General features: G+C 43.3%; 1 protein-coding gene across 4 annotated transcripts in view; it reads left to right on the top strand.

The window, feature by feature from the left end:
* Positions 1–22,282, top strand: part of KCNIP4 (potassium voltage-gated channel interacting protein 4) — a 406,334-nt gene that overhangs the window by 107,229 nt on the left and 276,823 nt on the right. Inside the window, exon 1 of one of the 4 annotated variants that reach the window (XM_083460631.1) lies at positions 1,206–1,644. The exons of the other annotated variants lie outside the window; for them this stretch is intronic. Coding sequence (XP_083316757.1) covers positions 1,557–1,644 — 88 coding nt within the window. The 5' untranslated portion in view covers positions 1,206–1,556. Of the gene's footprint in view, positions 1–1,205; positions 1,645–22,282 lie in introns of those variants that run through there. 4 annotated transcript variants of the gene reach the window in all.

Raw genomic sequence — 22,282 nt, 5'->3', positions numbered from 1 at the left:
TTGCAAGCATCTTCCCTCAACAAAATACATTTATGCATGTGCTTTTCACTAATATATTCATTTCAATGCACATTCTTCTCCAATATATGCAGTTTTGTAAATTGTGTTTGGTTGGAGAACATCACCACAAAATTCAGATTACTGCGAATTCTGAAGGATACCAGAGTTTCAGTTCATCTCTTCCCTCAGAAAGTGAGAAGGTTCCCCTTTAAATGTTACCTGAACTTTCTGAAGTTCTTCTTCCATAGATGACTCTGCTACTATCTGTTCCCCTAAATCCTTCCTAGGATGAACATGTGATGCATGTCTTTGGTTTTCTAGGCTCAGCTCAACTGAATGTCTCTCTTCTGGGACAGCCTTTGACAAGCCTTTAGTCCCTTTTCCTGACTGAAGTGAAGCCTAAGTAGGTCTGATTGTAATTGCACATATTTACCCCCTGTCAAAACTTGCTTGCTTGTCTCCTTCCTTCCCTCTATTTCCTTTTCTCCACCCTCAAATTTAGATAATAGGTTAGGCATGTAAATGCTTAATAGGGTCTTTGGGGAGGGTTTTTTTTTCTCTAGAGCACTAACTACATTAATAAAACAATGCTTTAAAACAATGTTGTTGTTAAGTCTTGCAATCGGTTTGCCATTCTCTTTTCAACAAAAGTATTAAGCATTAGAAGTACTTTCCTGGAATGTGTACGTTTAATTATATGATGACCCAGGTTGCTGTGGCCTGGTACGCTGAAGGAAATTTGCTAAAACTTTAGACTCCTTTGGGGCAGGCTGTGGAGTTTGAATTTTTCACAGTATTTGCAATAAGCTGCAGAGTTAAGCCTGGCTGTTTATATCTGCCCCGCTGCTGCCACAACAGAACGATTGCCTTCTCCTTGATCGTTTTTTATTTCCGACAGGTGAGCTTTTGGTGTGGAAGGTTGTATATTGTCTTACTGTGGCTGGGTAGATAACCCAACCATGAACTGCACACTTTAATATTTTTTTTTTCCTTGTGCATAGCAATCATTGCAAAGCTACACACACACATCCCACCGGCAAGATTGCTTCTTGCCTCTCCTTGCAAAACCACAATTCAAACTGGGTGCCCTGCTATCTCGCTTTCCTACCTGCTTACATGCTGATTCATTGATGAGGACAAATTTCTATGTGTAGAGTTGAGGCTTCAGGCCCCGCCTCTGACTGAATGGTCGGTGAGGTTGCAGCAGTATCTGCTAGGGAGACAGCAGAGGAAAGTGTACCTTTGCTCTCCTATATCTACTACAAGTGCTCATCACGCCAGACAGCTTGCGTACAGGGTTACAGGAGGACCCGCGTGTGACCGCCCTGTTCAGCATCCCCCTGTCAGTCCAGTCTTTTCCTTGCATGCTTTTTCTTTTCCTCCTGTAGTCCTTTGAAGGATTCTCCCTTTTCAAACAAATCCAAAGGAGTTTGTCTGGCTTTAGTGAGGCAGCTTGTGAGCAGGAGAGCTGGGACAGAAGTTCTCTGTCAAAAACTATTCACTTTCATTAGCAAAAGTGTTCTGGCTCTCCTCAGAGGAATACCTCCCGGCATAAAATGAGTGGATGTCGAAAACGGTGTAAACGTGAAATACTGAAATTCGCCCAGTATCTTCTCAGGCTAATTACAGGTTCTCTACATACAGGTAACAACCATTATTTTCTTTATCATGAAAATGTGCAGAGTGGTAACACTGTAACTGTCTTCTTCCACTATGCTTTTTGCTCTGTTTTGTGGCGGTCTTTATTTAGTAAAATGAACGAGGAGGAGGGGAGGGATTTTAACGAATGCATTTTTGGTTGTTTAATGTAAACTATGGAGGAGCAGTACATTTGGTTAAATTGCACTGAAGTCTGCAATTGCATCCAAATCGGAACGGTGCTGTTAAACATACATATGTGTTTGCATATTTGTTTGGAGCAGAGTGCATTAAGAAATGTGGAGCATTGTGCTCTCCTGTGGGGTTTGGCATATGAAGGCAGATTTCAATGTATGAACGATGTTCACGTTATCTCAGTTGGCAAGCAGAGAGCCGCTCTTGAAATATAAATCAACTGCTGGATGTTAGCATGACATTAAAATTCTATCAGCAAGAGCTTTGGAAAGACTGCTTTTCAGGGTGTTTAAAATCTGTGAAATTTCTGCAATATCTCTCTTGACAGCCAAGCCCTTGAAACTGAAATCTTGAAAGGGGTAGGGGTGTCTGTTTCTGTGTGTGTGTGCACACGCACTTGTGTTTGTTGATTAATCTCTGCTTTAAGGTGGGTGAAATAACAGCATGAGACCAAGTTGGAACATTTTGTTATTTTAAAAGAATTCCTTTGCAGAAGCGAGGCCAGCTGTCTCTCTTTGGAAAATACTTTTCCTATTCTGAGGTGCATGTGATAAGGTATTTTTACACCCTTGTCAGGTGACAATGGTAAATAGCCCACCTTGTATGCTCCAGGTGACATTTATTTATGTTTTGATTCCGTGTTAAAAATATCAGTTTGAGGTGTGTTCTGTGTGTGTGTGTGCAGTTTGAGGGCTGTGGGTGTGTGTATGCTATTAATAATTATAATTACATATTCATATGCATGCATTAAGGACACTGCCATGTGTCAAGTTGTAACCAGTTTGTACTTTGCTGTGTTAGAAAATCTTGCTCCTTGGAAACTCACAGAAATTGAAGGGTTCAAATCAAATTCAAAGATGCATTTTTACTGTCAGAATAAAATACATTATATTGACACTTATATCTGCGTAGAATAAATATCCATTTCCGGTAAGCGGTTTTTATATCGTTCTGGCAGTTTTGACGGTTTTGCAGAATTTAGTATAATGGCGTGCTTCTGCTACAAACATGTGTCCCGAACCTTCACCTCATCACTGTTGATAGAATTTGTATCCTTTATTTTTAGGTCATGGTGAGCCAAACAAGAATATTATTTATATACATTCTTTCAGGAATCTCAAATTCATATTCCTTTCATCATATTTATTTAGGCTGCAGCACAGTGGAATAGTTGTCAGCAAATATTTCAGTTGGGGCTACAACCAGGAACTTTGGGGTCTGTGCTTTTTTGCCCCTTGTGGTGAGACCCGTCTGAACCGTTCATGGGACAGCAATGGGCTTTCAGACTCCAGGGTGGCTCCCCATGTAGGAAGCCCATTGGTTTCTCTTGATCTAATATGGCATTGCAAGCTTCTGCCTTGCACTTTGCCTAGACAAATGTGAGCTTGGTGTTGTCTAGCTGCCTGCCTCCTGTACTCTTATTCCCCTACCATTCTCTCCAAGCCAATGATTTCATGCTTCCTGCTCCTTGTGCTACCAGTTCTTAAGACTCCCTACAGACAAGCAGTAAGCAGTGGGCAAAATCCAGCCAGAGTTGGAAAAATGTCAAGTTGCTAATCAATCAATTTTTAGAGAGTCGGTGTGATGTAACAGCTAGGGAAGAGGTAGCCAAGGAACTGCTCTCCAGGTGTTAGATTATAACTCCCTTCATCCCTGAGCATTGGCCATGGTAGCTGCGGCTGATGGGAGTTGTAGTCCAACAACTTCTAGAGGATACCACGTTGAATACCGCTGGACTTTTACTGGGTTCAAATCTATAGTGAGCCATGAAACTCCCTGGGTGATCTTGGACCAACCACTCTCTCTTAGAATAAGCTGCATTTCAGGCTGACCAGGAAACCAGATGTGCTACCCTGAGCTTTTTGGCGGGTGAATCAAAAAGTGACTGGTCCCAGCATTAAAATAATATTCTGCTAGCAAATCATAGAAGAATCATAGAATTGTAGAGTTGGAAAGGACCTTAAGGATCATCTAGTCCAACTCCCTGCAATGCTGGAATATGCTGCTGTCCCTTGTAAGAGTCGAACCTGCAACCTTGGTATTATCAGTGCTACTCTCTTAGCATCAGAAATGACAGTTACTCAAATATTTTGTTGAATACTGTGCATACAGCTCTGTCCTGTGCTAGGTCACTCGTGTAAGATTGTCATATGTCCAATGTTTGGGCATGCCACCTGGTGTCTATTTGCTTGGGAGTGCTCTTATTGGAGAACAGCCTTTACCAAAGGTGTCATGGGCATTGAAGACACTCGAACTCAGGATGCAAGGGAGAAACGTGCTAAGAGGAAGGCACGCTTGGCAAATCCACACCGTGATCAACTCCTGCCCGGACACCAATGTCCCCACTGTGAAAGGACGTGTGGATCCAGAACTGGCCTCCACAGTCACTTATGCACTCATTGTTAAAACTGTGTTTATGGAAAACAATCTTAATTGGCTACGAGTGATCGAAGAAGAAGATGATGATTAGCTGACCCACATTCTTACTTTCATTTTTTTAAAAAATGCAGATATGTGGCCTTAGTAGATTGAGATATACAGTGTATATTGAGCAGGCAATATTCTGCTTAATTGTTTAGGCAGGGAAAAAAGGTCAATTCCCACCTTTCATTGTCAATGAAAAAAGTCACTCTCACAATTAACATGTCTGGTTCTGTGCTGGGAGCTCTGTCCTCAGTCTCCCTGACATCCACACCTGACATTTTCTATTCTGGTGCCCAAAGAAGTGCATGGCCAATGCCAGAGACAACCACCCAATATTGCAAAACCACTGAGCTGAACTTCAGCCATGAGCAAAGCAGCAAGAAAAGAACAGGGCTGACTGGAGTGTGTGGGGATGGATTTACTGTTCAAGATGGAGGAGACTGGAAGGCAACCAGCTGGAGCAATAACCCATGAGAGCCAAGGACAAGCAGTGTTTGGGAACACAGAGAGGCCTGCAGGTTGACGAGGTGAAGCTGATGGTTCCCAACTGCAGGCCTGGCCCACCCATTAGGCAAAGTGAGACAATCGCCTCAGATGGCAGGATCCACAGAGGCAGCAGATCTGGTCTCCAGGGAATGCACTGTTTCATCCCACCCCTAGGGAAGAAATGTTGGGGGCAGGCCTCTGGAGTCTCCTGGGCTCTGCACCCACCTGTCATGATTCGGAGTGGACTCCTTCTCCTCCCCCTGCCCTCTATGACAGCCTTTGATTCCTATTTCAACTGTTGAATAAGGTTAATTTGATGTTCCACCCTTGTTCCTGACATAGATCTTCACTCACCTCTTCTTCCCTGGCACCTGAGGGAGGGGCACCATTTTGTGGTTTGCCTCAGGTGCCAAAATGTCTTGGGCTGGCCCTACCAGCCAGATCTATAGCAGCTCTAGGGCCTCAGATGATGCTCACTGAGAGTTCTGTTCTTGTTCCCTTGCCTTTCTCTTTGTAATCCTTTCCAGGAAGGTTTTCTAGTGCCCCGAAGGAGCCACTGTTTCTAATAACAAAAACTGGGGCCATTCAACTTGAGTTGGCCATATGAAGGCCAGGACCTGGGAAGCACATGTAGTGTGGTCCACACAACAGGAGCCTGTGGCATCGGTCTTCACACTCTGGTCCCACCAGAATCCCTTCTGAATAGTGATTTTCTTCTTTGTTTCCCTGTTGCACAGGCTGACAAGTAAGAATGCAGAATTTTTGAAACCTTCTTCTTGTCAGCCAGAGCTCTGCAGGCTTTTGCTCTGATGACTATAGCTGAGGGAAACTAGTAACAAGACCACATGTGCTAACTCTTATGCGCTGCCCAGATGTTCTGGTTCCTAGACTGCTAAAAATAAGTAATTTCAAGGGAAAATATGCTGTTGTCCTCTGTTCACACAAATGTGCTTTGTTTTCTATTGGAGGATCCACTTCAAGGAGGTGGGCAAAGCGATCTGGGTGGCCCTCTGTGCCGAATCTAGGCCAAGAGATCATAACATTGGTTATTAGCCGAGCAAATTTTATGCACTGTTTCACCTAAAATTAAAATTAGCATTCATCAAGATGCTGTTTTTGTTTCCAAAAAGAAATGGCAAGGAAAGCCAAATAATAATGTGAAATGTGTGCTTAATCAGTGTTAAAACTCCTGAGTTCAGCTCTTCTCAGATTTATTTATTTATTTATTTACTAAAACTCCTTTCTGAGTCCGGAACAAATTTATACAAGAGTCTATGACATATAAGTTGATCTTAATTCCTACATGCAGTCACTGGTAGACATGTTAATCCCAAAAAGGCAGTTTCTGCATATTCTGTTGGGGGAAGTGAGGGGCAGATGGGTCTCGTCAACCTGGGAAGGTAGCCCATCTAAGACAAGGAAAAGTCTGATCCTAAATTAATAAGAATTAAAAAAAATTATTTACATCCCGCCCTCCCCAGCCAAAGCCGGGCTCAAAGCGGCTGACAACAGTAAAGTAATAAAGCATTCTAAAATCAATTCTGGGCCGAATCTGGGGCAAGAGATCATAACATTGGTTATTAGCCAATTATAAAATCAGTTCAAATCAAGTTATTGGCAGTTCAAATCAAGTTCAAATCAAGTTATTGGGCTAGAGTTCTGTGAGGATTACCAAAGAAGGGGGTCAGGCTGTGCCTTGGCCTGGTGGAACAGCTCTGTCTTGCAGGCCCTGCGGAAAGATGTCAAATCCCGCAGGGCCCTAGTCTCTTGTGACAGAGTGTTCCACCAGATGAGAGCCACAGCCGAAAAAGCCCTGGCTCTGGTTGAGGCCAGCCTAACATCTCTGTGGCCCAGGACCTCCAAGATGTTTTTGTTTGAGGACCGTAAGGTCCTCCGTGGGACATACCAGGAGAGGCGGTCTCGTAGGCATGAGGGTCCTAGGCCGTATAGGGCTTTAAAGGTTAAAACCAGCACCTTAAACCTGATCCTGTACTCCAGCCAGTGCAGCTGGTATAGCACTGGGTGAATGTGATCCCACACTGAGGACCCCGTAAGGAGTCTCGATGCGGCATTCTGCATCCGCTGAAGTTTCTGGGTCAGTCTCAAGGGCAGCCCCATGTAGAGTGAGTTACAATAATCCAGTCTGGAGGTGACCGTCGCATGAATCACAGTGGCTAGGTCAGGGTGCGAGAGGTTACCAGACCTCCCCATTTCCTGGGGACAGTCCCCGGATTTACAAATCAGTCCCCTGACAAAATCAATCTATTTAGTAGAAAGTTGAAAAGTGTCCCCGGATTCATTGAAAACAATCTGGTAACCTTACCCTAAATTTCCACTGCCTTGCGGTTATATTCATTCATGAGAAAGGCTTCGGGAGTAAACCCTGTGGGAAAATCCATACCTTCTGCCTTATGGGACATCTTCAGAATAAGAAGGGGCTAAGGAATAAACCCTACACAAATCCAGAGTGGAGTTTCTAAGATGGTTGGATGGTTCCTTGTACTCATAGAATCATAGAGTTGGAAGAGACCACAAGGGCCATCGAGTCCAACCCCCTGCCAAGCAGGGAACACCATCAGAGCACTCCTGACATATGGTTGTCAAGCCTCTGCTTAAAGACCTCCAAAGTAGGAGACTCCACCACACTCCTTGGCAGCAAATTCCACTGTCGAACAGCTCTTACTGTCAGGAAGTTCTTCCTAATGTTTAGGTGGAATCTTCTTTCTTGTAGTTTGGATCCATTGCTCCGTGTCCGCTTCTCTGGAGCAGCAGAAAACAACCTTTCTCCCTCCTCTATATGACATCCTTTTATATATTTGAACATGGCTATCATATCACCCCTTAACCTCCTCTTCTCCAGGCTAAACATGCCCAGCTCCCTTAGCCGTTCCTCATAAGGCATCGTTTCCAGGCCTTTGACCATTTTGGTTGCCCTCCTCTGGACACGTTCCAGTTTGTCAGTGTCCTTCTTGAACTGTGGTGCCCAGAACTGGACACAGTACTCCAGGTGAGGTCTGACCAGAGCAGAATACAGTGGCACTATTACTTCCCTTGATCTAGATGCTATACTCCTATTGATGCAGCCCAGAATTGCATTGGCTTTTTTAGCTGCCGCGTCACACTGTTGGCTCCTTACTCCTTCCGGCATCTCCTGCAGCCAAGCTGGTGCCAAACGTATTGCTCTGCTTTCGTTTGGACTACATAAGCAAGGACAAGACTACCCAGTCTTGTCATCTGGGTGGCCCAGGACTTCCATACACACTGCCCAGGCTTGTACCCTGGGGAGGTCATTTTGATGCTGCTAATGCAGTAAAAACAATGAGAGAAGCAGCAATTTCAAGTTTGCAGCCACAGCTGTTGCTGTGATTCCCCAGCAGTTTGACTCCACCCCCAGAGGCGCACTCCATTGCCTCTCAAGCAGACAGGTGCCAACAATATCTGTACATCCAGTAAGGGGGACCATGTCCACTGACCATGGTCTGTTGATCCAGTCCCCGATATCTGTGCCCTTCCATGCATTTAGCCTGCACATGAAAGGAACAAATGAAAGGGACTTTTGTTAACCATTATCCAGACTTCTGTAGCCTCCTTTATTGGGGTACAGTGGTACCTCGGGTTATGAACTTAATTCGTTCTGGAGGTCCGTTCTTAACCTGAAACTGTTCTTAACCTGAGGTACCACTTTAGATAACGGGGCTTGCCGCTGCGCAGCCACCGCACGATTTCTGTACTCATCCTGAAGCAAAGTTCTTAACCTGAGGTACTATTTCTGGGTTAGCGGAGTCTGTAACCTGAAGTGCCTGTAACCTGAAACGTCTGTAACCCGAGGTACCACTGTATTACACTTGAATCTAATTAATTTCAAATTAATTAGAAATTAATTAAAGGAAACCTTTCATATAATCTGAATCAGGGTTTAAAGCACTCTGTGATAACAGTAGTTAACATTCTTGTTCTAAAAAGCCCTTTTCTTTGCACACAGGTTATATAAAATTGAATTCGGGAACTAATTAGTGATGGTTTCTGCATGTAATAGTTTTGGCATTTTGATTTATTTATTTATTTTTCTAGCTGAGAACACTGGTGAACAATAAATAAATAAATAAATCTAGTTTCCTTATCTCTGACCAGAGAGAATAAATGAAAACACTATCTGCAGTAAGTCACTAAAAAAAATCTCTCTTCTCTCCACACCATGATGTTGAAAAACAATGTTTTATTCTGTGAGCAGCAGCGGAGAATTTTCATGGTCATCTTTAATATGTGCCTCAATATGTGTTTATCAAGAGGCAGCTGCCTCCCAAGCTGGCAGCAGGTAAAAATGATTGATTCAGTAACTGCAGAAGTCAACAACTGACAGTGTGGGGAATATTGACAGAATTGTGTGAATTGTTCATAATCCTTTATGTATTTAGCGATTTTGTTTCCTCCACATACTGACCACAATGGCATTTTCCAAACGACTTCTTTGATTAATTTATCCCTTATGACCCTCCCACTACCTGCTCTCCCCATAGACCTGAACTGCTGATGTTTGGAAAGGGCTCCTTTAGGGATGAAGCCCATGGGATGTAGAATAGCCATGATCTACCCCAGCAGATAAGGGACGCAGGTGGCGCTGTGGGTTAAACCACAGAGCCTAGGAGTTGCCGATCAGAAGGTCGGCGGTTCGAATCTCCACAATAGGGTGAGCTCCTGTTGCTCGGTCCCCGCTCCTGCCAACCTAGCAGTTCGAAAGCACATCAAAGTGCAAATAGATAAATAGGTACCACTCCGGCGGGAAGGTAAACGGCGTTTCCGTGCGCTGCTCTGGTTCTCCAGAAAGTGGCTTAGTCATGCTGGCCACATGACCCGGAAGCTGTACGCCAGCACCTTCGGCCAATAAAGTGAGATGAGCGCTGCAACCCCAGAGTCAGCCACGACTGGACCTAATGGTCAGGGGTCCCTTTACCTTTTTTACCCCAGCAGATGTGTTGCAGGGAGAACCAACTTTGATAGAGGAAGCAAGTTAACCCTTCCTGTCCCTCTGCCCCAGATCCATTTCCAGGATCTAAGTCTCATCTCCACCCACTGCCCTAACGATAGTCAAGGTATGGTGGCCCTCAGTGAGAGGGGGAAATGTTTAGGGTTCAGAGGGAGTTATCATGACATCCTCACTTCTGGAAAACCTGCTTGACTTCTGCCATTTGGCAAATGGTGGGTAGCTGGGCTTTGCAATGATTTGTAAAGGATGTAGTGATTAACTTGATTTTATGGTGCTGTCTTATGGGTGGTTTTTTGTAGGATGTAGGTTTTGTAGAATGCAGGTGGCGCTGTGGTCTAAACCACTGAGCCTCTTGGGCTTGCTGATTGGAAGCTCGAATACCCGCGGCGGGGTGATCTCCCGTTACTCTGTCCCAGCTCCTGCCAACCTAGCAGTTTGAAAGCATGCCAGTGCAAGTAGATAAATAGGTACTGCTGTGGCAGGAAAGTAAACGGCGTTTCCGTGCGCTCTGGTTTCCGTCATAGTGTTCCGTTGCACCAGAAGCTGTTTAGTCCTGCTGGGCACATGACCTGGAAAACTGTCTGTGGACAAACGCCAGCTTCCTCGGCCTGAAAGTGAGATGAGTGCCACATCCCCATAGTCGCCTTTGACTGGACTTAACCATCCAGGGGTTCTTTACCTTTTACCTTTACCTTTTAAAAATTGTATTTATAAAATTCCGTTTTATCCTTTTCAAATAGTTTGTATGCTGCCTTGATTGAGTGTCTGACAAACTTAATGACTTGGATGTGCCATTGAAATCAGCCTCAATTAAGCACCACATTTATGATTAAGTATGCATGGAAAGTTGTGGTTTTTTTTGTAACAGGATGACTTGGTTTAATGTAAATTACATGAATTAATTAAAATTTTACTTAAAATAATTAACATTATATGTTCACTCACAAGCAGGACACAGCAAACCTGCATAAGTTCTTCTAAGTTTGAGTAGTTACTTTTTTGGTTTTGCTTTTGGTTAAACATGCACACGAATGCATTCTGCTGCTTAAAGATTGCTTGAGATCAGTTGCTGGAACTAAGTTTGGAATTTATATTCACCCAAGACCAAGTTGTTAAAAAATATACAGAATTTTGCAGCTTACAGATATCACAAATGCACAAAGTACTTTACAGTCATTCTCACAGACCTGCACCTGACTTAGCGCAGTGTTTTTTAAATAGCGCATATTGGGCCATCTACTCAGTGTCCCCTCAATTTGCTTACTCTCCCTCCTGCACCATAGCCTTTTGGTTTGCCCATTGCCAACATCAGCAGCTTCTTGCATGCTGGAAAAAAGGCAGCCTGGAGACAGTTCAGGGAGAAGGAGGGAACAAAGACCCTTCTCCTCTGAGGAGAAAGGGCCAGAGGAGGTGTTGAAGGAAATGAAGTGAAAGTGAATGAAAAGCTCCTTGTTATTATATAATAATAAAGCTATAAACTAGGAGTAGAAGAGGAAGGAGATGAGAGAAAACCTGTTGAAAGAGGAAGAGTTGAACACAAAAGGACCATGGAGGAGGGATGGAAGAATTTGACAGTTTTGAGGGTGGAAATAAGATACAGAGCTGATCCTAGGCTCAATAGGGCCCTGGGCAAGAAGTGTCTTGCTCCCCCAACATCCATGGTCCTCTTTGCAGGATCACTCAGGGTTTATGGAACCTGGTGCAAGTGATGTTGGAGGTCCTGCTGCTGACCTTACAAGAACTGATGTTTATGTGCTGACCCTCCAAGCATCCCTATTTTCCAGGGACCATCCTGGATTTACAGAAGCCATCCCGGTTTCTGATTTGATCCCGGAATGTCCCGCTTTTCCATAAGACATCCCTATTTTCATTGGAGAAATGTTGGAGGGGATGGAGTTATGCAACGCCCCAAGGATATGTCACTATAAAACCTTTAGAAGACATCTGAAGGCAGTCCTGTATAAGGAAGGTTTTTTTAAAAAATGTATAATGTTTTATTATGTTTTATATATGTTGGAAGCTGCCCAGAGTGGCTGGGGCAACCCGGTGAGGTGCGTGAGATATAAATAATAAAAGTTGTTGTTGTTGTTGTTACTATTACAGTGGTACCTCAGTTTAAGAACAGTCCTGTTTAAGAATGATTCGGTTTACAAACTGCGCAAAACCGGAAATAGTGTCCCAGTTTGAGAACTTTACCTCAGTCTAGGAACGGTGGAAGGGCACTGGTGGCGGGAGGCCTCATTAGGGAAAGCACGCCTTGGTTTAAGAACAGTTTCGGTTTCAGAACGGACTTCCGGAACGGATTAAGTTCATAAACCGAAGTACCACTGTACTATTATTAAATAGGACATCTGAAGGCAACCCTGTATAGGAAAGGTTTTTTAAATGTTTAATGTTTTATTACATTTTTATATTTATTATTTATTAATATGTATTATTATACAGTGGTACCTCGGGTTACAGATGCTTCAGGTTACAGACGCTTCAGGTTACAGACTCCACTAACCCAGAAATAATACCTTGGGTTAAGAACTTTACCTCAGGATGAGAACAGAAATCGCGCGGCGGTAGCGGGAGGCCCCATTAGCTAAAGTGGTACCTCAGGTTAAGAACAGTTTCAGGTTAAGAATGGACCTCCAGAACGAATTAAGTTCTTAACCCAAGGTACCACTGTACTATTATTTTATATTTTATATATATTTGTTATTATTTCGGACATCCCTATTTTTATCAGAGAAACGTTGGAGCGTATGCATGTGTACAAAGCTGGTGGCCCTATGTGAGAATGTTGCTGGAGGCAGTATGTTTCTGAATGCTAGTTTGCTTGGAATTTCAGGTAGGCAGAGTGCTGCTGCCAGCATGCCCTCCTTCGCAGGCTGGTCAGCTACTATGAGAAGACTTTGCTGGACTACATGAGCCATTGGCCTGATCTAGTAAGCTCTTCTTACATTTTTAAGGCATTTGCTTCTGCTGCAAAACATTTTCAGGCGGTGTCTCAGCTAGTGTTCAGTTCTTCACTTGGGAGTACCGGTTACCAGTGAGTGGGAAACCTTGAGTGACATTCTGAAACAGCATGAAAAGCCACTCAGACATTTCACTGCATGTCGTAAGCGGATAGGAACGGAATCTAGTACAGACTCTTGCTTTTTTGCAATTTTTTAGCAAAACACACAGCCATTGAGCACAGCTCGTCCACTCCTGCAAGGGTGTAAGTTGCGTGGAAGGGGGAATTACTCGAGTTGCGTAAAAATGAGACACGTGGGAAAGGAAACATTTAAAAGAAAAATACCTTATCCTCTACTTACAGCCTCTGGGGAGGCTGAGTCACAGTTCCTCCAGAGCTAATGTCTCTGCACTCAGCACGAAGAAAGCTGACATATGGAACTCCTTGCCACTAGGAAAATTATGTGGCAAATAATTTTGCCATTGGCAACAGTGGATTAGATAGCAGTGGAAGATGACATCAGTTGCTGCTTCTGGTGGGCCTTGGTGTTTGTGTTAACCCCACCTTAACACAAACGCACCACACAAAAAGCTTTCCACTTAAACCACGCACAATCACTGCTTCTAACATAAGGGTCCTCTTCCCTCCCCACAGCCAACTGGCTTCAAGAGCTGCATACCTGATTTGACAGAGTAATCCTAACCCCATCCAGGAAGCAGGCAAAATGGAGTCAACATTTGCCACTTGTTGAAGCCAGAGCAGATGGTGGGGTAGGTTGTTTTCTCCTTTTGCTGAGAGTCCTGAGGCTTGGGCTCCTTGGCACCCCATTTGGGGGCTTACTGCTGGGGGTACCTTTCCCCCCAGGTAGGGCAAAGCCGGCACACCTCCTGTTCATAGCTGTCAACTTTCAGATTTGAAAATAAGGGATCAGCAGCCTCGAAAATAAGGGATCAGCAGCCTCACCTGTCCCGGGGACAGTCTACGGCAGTGCTCCCCAACCTTGGGCCTCCAGCTGTTTTTGGACTACAATTCCCATCATCCTTGACCACTGGTCTTGCTAGCGAGGGATGATGGGAGTTGTAGTCCAAAAACAGCTGGAGGCCCAAGGTTGGGGAACACTGGTCTACGGGATATCTAACAATCCGGTATAGCAGCAGGAAGCAGCGGGAAATGGCGCTGGATTAAGGGAATTTCCTGCAAAAAAAAAAGGGAAGGTTGACAGCTATTCTCCTGTTCTCTGCCATTGTAACCTGGCAAGGAGAAAAGTCTCAACGTGGGAAGAGGAGGGCATTGTTAAGTTGGCACTTTAAAACTTTTTACAAATACACAAAACCAAGCCAAGAAGGGCAAGACCCCTGCAATTTTCTTGATATTTTTTAAAAAATAGAATATGTCCCTCGATCCCAGAGGGGGGGGGGGGGGAGAAGAATACAACCCTCTTAATAAAGTGTTAAATTGCACTGCAGCACCTTAATTAGTCTCTAAACGGCATTTTACTCTAATTCAAATTCCAGTAAAGTTATCCATGTTAGAATTGTTGTCATTAACTGAGACTTTGAGTCATTTGTATGTGCCATAATATTTTCAGCCATTTCCAGTAAAATGTATTTATGGATTTATGGCACATAATGTAAATATTTGCCCTCTCAGAATTTTGCCTGAAGTTCCTCCTCATTTCTGGGAAACACCCCCCCCCCCCCAAAAAAAAATGGGTTCTGATAAAATTAGTGACATTTCTCAGGGTGAAGGAAGGAGTCCAGAAATCCTTAGATATTAGCATTTACACTGTATCTGTAATATTCTGAATACATCTTAACAAAAGTATCAGTATTCAACAAAGCAAAATAGATCTGAATTTGAATGCCTTAAGAACTTTTACTAGAGCATATTTTTCTTCCCCTTACCTCCTGAAAAAGTCTCCTGTACTCAAGATATGCACCTCAACACAAATATGGCTTTGCTTTTTTCGGTGCCTTACAAAATATAAACATCATTTTCGAAGATCCCAAGGGATTAAAGGTGTGAATGTGAGTGATAGCAAAAGATCAATGTAACTAGTATCATTACCTGTAGCAACTAGACCCAATTTTAAAAGAAAATGAAAGTGAAGTTTCCGGATGACACCTGTATATAGTATTGCTTACTGTTGATGGCACAGGTCATATAGTTTAATTTCTCTACACAGTGTGAAACAGGTGGGCAGCTTCTGTAAAATCAATTCCCTGGATGTTGCCTATACTATTGTCTTGTCAAATTGTTGTTTGTAAGCTCCGTGTTACCAGAAGCAATTTGAATCATGACAAACAAAACCCTCCAGAAAACGTATTAGATAGAGCTTGATGACCCATGTGGTAATACTGGAAAGAGTCAGAGTCACAGATCCAATATTCTGCTTTAACAGAGGCTCTGATCCAACATAGTAAAGTGAGCAAGAATCAGCAACTGCTGTTCCTTGTTTGCCTGTAAGTAAACTTGCCTATGCTCACTTCAGATGTCCAAGAGGAGCATAGTAAAGGTAAAGGTACCCCTGACTGTAAGGTCCAATTGTGCGCTCATCTCGCTTTACTGGCCGAGGGAGCCAACGTTTGTCTGCAGACAGTTTTTCTGGGTCATGTGGCCAGCATGACTAAGCCGCTTCTGGCGAACCAGAGCAGCGCATGGAAACACCGTTTACCTTCCCGCCAGAGCGGTACGTATTTATCTACTTGCACTTGACATGCTTTCGAACTGCTAGGTGGGCAGGAGCTGGGACCGAACAACGGGAGCTCACCCGTTGCAGGGATTCGAACTGCTGACCTTCCAATCGGCAAGCCTGAAGTTCTTGGGTTAAGACCACAGCGCCACAAGTTCTGAGGGACAGTGGACTGGCTCCCTGCTGAAAAAGTTTGCTGACCCCTGCACTAGTGCTACTCAAAGTGGTGGTCCACAGCTGGGTTTCATTTCTCTAGCCATTGGCTGCCAGTCCCCAATGACTCTACCACAGCCCAGGTTGGGTGGGAAACTTCAAGGACCAAATATGGTAGTGGTCTCTGGCACATTGGGGTGGAGGGAAATGCTGGTCCACCACATGAGAGAGCTTGAGAAGCACAGCACTAGCACACTTCCTTCCTGGAGCTGCCTTTAGGAGCTTTCCAGAGGCAACCTGGGAAGGAAGGAATAATAATAATGATAATTTTTTATTTATACCCCACTCTCTCCAGCCAGGTGGGACGCGGGTGGCACTGTGGTCTAAACCACAGAGCCTAGAACTTGCCGATCAGAAGGTCGGCGGTTCGAATCCCTTCAATGGGGTGAGCTCCCGTTGCTCGGTCCCAGCTCCTGCCAACCTAGCAGTTCAAAAGCACACCAGTACGAGTAGATAAATAGGTACCGCTCTGGCGGGAAGGTAAACGGCGTTTCCGTGCGCTGCTCAGGTTCGCCAGAAGCGGCTTAGTCATGCCGGCCACAGGACTCGGAAGCTGTATGCCGGCTCCCTCGGCCCATAAAGCGAGATGAGTGCCGCAACCCCAGAGTTGGTCACGACTGGACCTAATGGTCAGGGGTCCCTTTACTCTTTACCTCCCCAGCCAGATCCAGGCTCAGGGTGTCTAACAATAAAAACATAATAAAAAGGAAGGAAGGTGTTTGCCATAATTCTGCTGCTGGTGGAACCGTTTGCTTTCAAAACTGCATTGGACTAATAGCATGGTCAATATGGAAAGATACAAAACATGGATTATGAAATGATATGCGGTTGAGAGGGTGTACAATAGGACCTATGGAAGGGAAGGTGCGAAGTCCAGAGATCTGGTGAAATGTTGAAATATAGATGTGCAATTTGGATTGTTAAAAACTAATATTTTTTAAACCAGATATATATACCTAGATTATATAATAAAATTTGATTTTGACATGTTTTAGGAGGTAATTTAATTATTGTTTGATTTTATACCAATGTTATGTATCTGATGTTAGCTGCCCTGAGCCCGACTTTGGCTGGGGATGGCGGGATATAAATAAAAGTTTATTATTATTAGAATATATATATATATATATATATATATATATATATATATATATATATATACACACACACACACACACACACACACACACACACACACACACACAGTCATACCTCAGGTTGCGAATGTGATCTGTGCGGGAGGCACGTTCGCAACCCACAGCGTTCGCAGCCTGAAGTGCCACGTTTGCGCCCGTGCGTGGTGTCATTTTGTGCTTCTGCGCATGTGTGAGCGCCGAAACCCGGAAGTAACCTATTCTGACACTTCCGGGTTCAGCGCGGTCCGCAACCCGAAAACGCGCAACCCACAGCATTCATAACCTGAGGAAAACTGTATATATATACGTGTGTGTGCGCGCGCGCGCGTGCATGCTAGTGGAAGTGGGGAAAAAGAAAAAAAAGAAAACCCCAGCATTGGATTAGTACAATTTTTTATTTTTTATTTTTTTGGGGGGTAAAAAAAATATGAAGTGCCTATACTCTTATGATGATAACAGTGCTGTGGGTGCCAGCACAAAATGGCTGCCACAAGCATTTTTTTAAATTTAGCACTACTTCGTACTGGTGGGCACCATCAGGAATGCACTGCACAGGGCTGTCAATATATTGCACAGTTGTTTTAGTCCTTCTCTGTCTCATTATGAAGAGACTGTTTTGGCATTCACGTTCATTGTATTCTAGGTCTTTCTTTTCAAAATCAACAACAGCAAATGTGAATGAAGTACTGAAGGACATTGCTGTTTCTGCAAAAGGATTATTGGAGAAAAGGCTTGGATCTCATGAAAAAAATATCGGTGTAGTCTATTGTGAGCAACTAATTGAATTGTATGCATTGCTTTCAGGAAATTCAGGAGTGAGTTATTAAATTACACAGCCTTTGTGTGTGCAGAAATGTAACATTGCAATTATTCAATTGTCATCATGTGCTGAACATTTCAGAGTAAAGGGCAATTGTCACACCTTCTCTGATTGTTTTATTATCATCATGCATGTGTTTTAGCCATTAAACCTAGTAAAAGGTTTACATTTCTAATTGTAGAGGTCTTCAGGTTACTGGGGTTTAAAATTCTAAATAATTCAGCATGCATCTCTCAATTTCTGGGTATACTTCCCATTGCAAAAGCCTTTCTTCTTTTTCCTTTTCAGACACGGGGTCATTAAAATTCCCATAGCTTCTTTTTAAATTTAAGTCTTTTCCCCCCCACTGAAAAGCTAAGCTTTGGAATTTGTAGAGCTCTTCCATCAAATAATAAGACTAAGGCTCTCCTCAGCAGCAAATTTATGTAATTTTCCGCAACATTTAGAAACTGCTGCTGAACAAACCTAAAACCGTTCTCTCACATCGTTGGGATCGGCCATGTGTGGCTTTTTTTTTCATCCCGTTTATAATCCAGTGAGTTTATATTTCTAAAAGGAATACTACATTAGCCAACATTCAGCTCTGTGTGAGTTCTCTTTTTATTATTCGGAATAAATCTTGGGGTATAGAAGGACCGTGCTCTAAATGATATTTCATTTGGGAGTCTGAAGAATAAACGTCTTTCTAGGTCACCCTGTGCAGCTTCCAATGATTCTGCCCTTTTTAGGCGAAGCAGAATCTTACGTGATGTACAAGGATATCCACTTAACACTCGATGCAGTGAGATGTCCTCTTTTTTCTTTTGGTATTTGTTACAGCCACATGATGTGGGAAGAGACAGATTGCCAGGATCCAATTATCAATAAACCAGGGACGCTTCATTTGCCTAGTCAAAGGCTGCAGGGTTGTAATAATGGGTGATGGTAGAAGCAAACATTGTGAAAGTGAGTCACCTTGTCTTCTATTAAATAAAAACTTAACAGGGCATCATTAGGGCAGCCTGCAGAGTCTACATCATCTACATCGAAAGGCTAGGAGGAATAGGCTCAGTATTTCCCCAGTGACTTTGGCAAGGCTGGGGGCAAAAACACAGCTGGAGCCTACCCTGGGGGGGGGGGAGCAGGTGATTTCCTTTTCAGAGGTGGAGGGGTTTATGCAGACCCTCCGAGCGTACCTATTTTCCAGGGACAGTTCCGGATTTCCAGAAGCCGTCCCAGTTTCTGTTTCGATCCCGGAATGTCCCGCTTTTCTTTAAGACGTCCCTATTTTTCATCAGAGAAATGTTGGAGGGTATGGTAGGACGTCCCTATTTTCATTGGCTATGCCACCCCCGAACCAAGGAGATAAGTAACTATGCAAACTTTAGAAGACATCTGAAGGCAGCCCTGTATAGGGAAGTTTTTTAAAAAAAATGTTTTATTGTGTTTGTATTTATGTTGACATCTGATGGGAGGGCATTCCACAGGGCGGGTGCCACTACTGAGAAGGCCCTCTGCCTGGTGAAATTTGAGAGCCCACTGCCAGATAGCTCTTCAAAGTCCATGGGTGTCTAAAGCGTTTTCTAAGCCAAGCTCTTGGCACAATATGGTTTTTAACCCATTCCTCCTTGTTGCCACCTGAAATAGTCCAGTTGGGAACCCTAGGAATGGGCCTAAGAAATCGCTTAGGATATGGAAAAGAATACAGTGGTACCTCAGGTTAAGAACTTAATTCGTTCTGGAGATCCGTTCTTAACCTGAAACTGCTCTTAACCTGAGGTACCACTTTAGCTAATGGGGCCTGCTGCTGCTGTTGCGCCGCTGGTGCGGGATTTCTGTTCCCATCCTGAAGCAAAGTTCTTAACCCGAGGTACTATTTTGGGTTAGCGGAGTCTGTAACCTGAAGCGTCCGTAACCTGAAGTGTCTGTAACCCGAGGAACCACTGTAAAGTGATGGAGGGGGTGTTTAAGAAAAATAGAGGAGTTTTCCAAACTAAAATCTGGGTTGAAGACACGGCTATATTGATTCACAAGAAGCCCAGTCATGTTTTTGGCTACCCTTCCCCGCATCTTAAATACAGAGCTTGGGGAATAAATTGTGTCTGTAGAAGTTTGGAAAGGTCTGCTCTTGGTGTGAAAAGAGGAAGCTTTCATTTTTCCCCTTTGGTGGAACACAACTCCCATCACATCCCATGTATTAAATGCAAAGCTTGGGGAATAAAGTGTGTGTGTGCACTTTTCTGCTTAAAGTAAAAGCTGCAAAAGTTAATCTGCCCCCTTGTTGCTGATTGCTCCCTGCTTCTTCCAGATTCCCTTGGATACTAGATACCCACACAGGTGATCTCGTATGTTGCCTTTCATGTCATGTGTTCCTATGAACACTTAAATGTATTTTCTTTTTCCCTTTTTTTCTGAACAAGCGAGAATGTCTTGTGGCACCTTGAAGAGCAACGAATTATAAAATATCATCAATGCTGGTAAATTGGGTGTAGATAGTTGGTTGTTCACAAGAGCAGTTCACAACAAGCCTTCAGTTAAGGCTTCTATCTTAATTTCCAGTTTGTGACAGATATGCTTATTAGATAGATTTATTTTTTTAACTGAATGACATTATCTCAGCTACTGTGGCTAATGCTTAATAATAATAATAATAATAATAATAATAATAATAATAATAATAATAATAATTATTATTTATACCCCACCAATCTGGCTGGGTTTCCCCAGCCACTTTGGGCGGCTTCCAACACAACATTAAAATACAGTAATGCATCAAACATTAAAAGCTTCTCTAAACAGGGCTGCCTTCAGATGTTGTTTAAAAGTCTGGTAGTTGTTGTTCTCTTTGACATCTGGTGGGAGGGCATTCCACAGGGCGGGTGCCACTGCCAAAAAGGCCCTCTGCCTGGTTACCTGTAACTTGGCTTCTCACAGTGAGGGAACCGCCAGAAGGCCCTTGGCGCTGGACCTCAGTGTCTGGGCAGAATGATGGGGGTGGAGATGCTCCTTCAGGTATACTGGGCCGAGGCCGTTTAGGGCTTTAAATGTTAGCACCAACACTTTGAATTGTGCTCGGAAACGTACTGGGACCCAATGTAGGTCTTTCAAGACTGGTGTTATATGGTCTCGGCGGCTGCTCCCAGTCACCAGTCTAGCTGCCACATTCTGGATTAGTTGTAGTTTCTGGATCACCTTCAAAGGTAGCCCCACGTAGAGCACATTGCAGTAGTCCAAGCGGGAGATAACGAGAGCATGCACCAGTCTGGTGAGACAGTCAGCCAGCAGATAGGGTTTCAGCCTGCGTACCAGATGGAGCTGGTAAACGTTTCATGGTATCAGTGGACACCCCTAGGTCTTGGGTTTGGGCTCTGAAATTTCAGGGTCTTGGGTGCTCCTAATCTGGCAACTCTAAACTTGTGTAGAACTACCCAAAGGAATGCAGGCAAGAATGTTTTTTCCTGGTTGACGGAACCTCCTACTGTGTGTAAATAAAACCTCGTGAGACTGTTGATCTGATAAACCATCATACCATGTAGTTTATTGCACTCTTGTTCTTGATTTCCCTTTTTAAAGTACCGAGTGGCTAACTACCTGGAAAAGTATGACAAATTGCCCACTCATAAATACAGCGCTAGAGTCCTGAAGTATGGCAATTAACCTTTTTATTTAATCAATGTTTTGTAGCAGGGTAATTGGACAGCCTGAATTGCCAGATGGGTTTCAGTAATTTCATTGTGGAAGAATTATAAGCATACTGTGTATTTTCCATAGCTCTTTGTGGCAAGGGCCATGTATGTCAATGTTTTGGATTGGGAGCCATTGTGCTGCAGAACAAAAATGTAAGATTTGATTTGTGTTTCGTCTCTTTTTGGGGCGTGGCGCGGGGAATAAAGGATATTTTGGAGAGGAGCCAAAATGATATCTTGTCACTTGATACCTCCTGCCATATTGTACAGTCCTCTGCACTGTGTAGTCCACTTTTGCTTAGTTTTGAGATTTATATTCCACTTTTCCAGTGTTCTTAAATTAGATGGTGTGCTCTCAAGTTAATCCTGAGCACACCAATTGCAGGACTTAGTGTTTGTTTTTGAATAATTTTTATTGAGTTTTACAGATTTTATCATCATCACAATCAACATTATCTCAAAAGCAAAATAGATTATAAACCCCCCCATGACTTCCCCAACTTCCATTTCTGATTCTTTGAGTATTTACTTCCCCTGCTTGTTTTATTTTACCTTAATATGCAGTCTTTAACTGAAATATTATTATATTCTTCACATTTTTATACCTTGCCTATTTTCACATTTCCTCTTGCACTTTATTATTTTCCATTTTTTCCTTCTTAATTTCTATGTTGTTAACTGTAAATGTTTACTCAAGCCCTGCTAGTGAGTCTACATCTTTACAGTTTTTCTGTACAACATAAATGATTCCCAGTCTTTTTATAAAATCTCTATTGTGCTTGTCTCTAAGTTTTGCAGTGAACTTCACAATTTCAGCATATTCCATCAGTTTTTCTTGCCATTCTTCTTGGTCATCTTTCCATTTTTGGGCTAGTAAAATCCTAACCGCTGTTGTCGCATACATAAATAACTTCTGTTCTTTTGGCAAGTCTTGCCTAACAGAAAAGCTTCTGGCTTTTTAACAAAGGTTATCTTAAACATTTCCCCCCCATTTCATTATAAATCATTTCCCAAAAACTTTTCTTTTACAGTTCCACCACATATGAAAAAACATGCCTGCTTTTTCTTTAACCAATTGCAGGATT

The sequence above is a fragment of the Podarcis liolepis genome (genome assembly GCF_965112155.1).
Source record: "Podarcis liolepis genome assembly, chromosome: 9".
NCBI lineage: Eukaryota > Metazoa > Chordata > Lepidosauria > Squamata > Lacertidae > Podarcis > Podarcis liolepis.
This window is presented reverse-complemented; position numbering and strand designations above follow the sequence as displayed.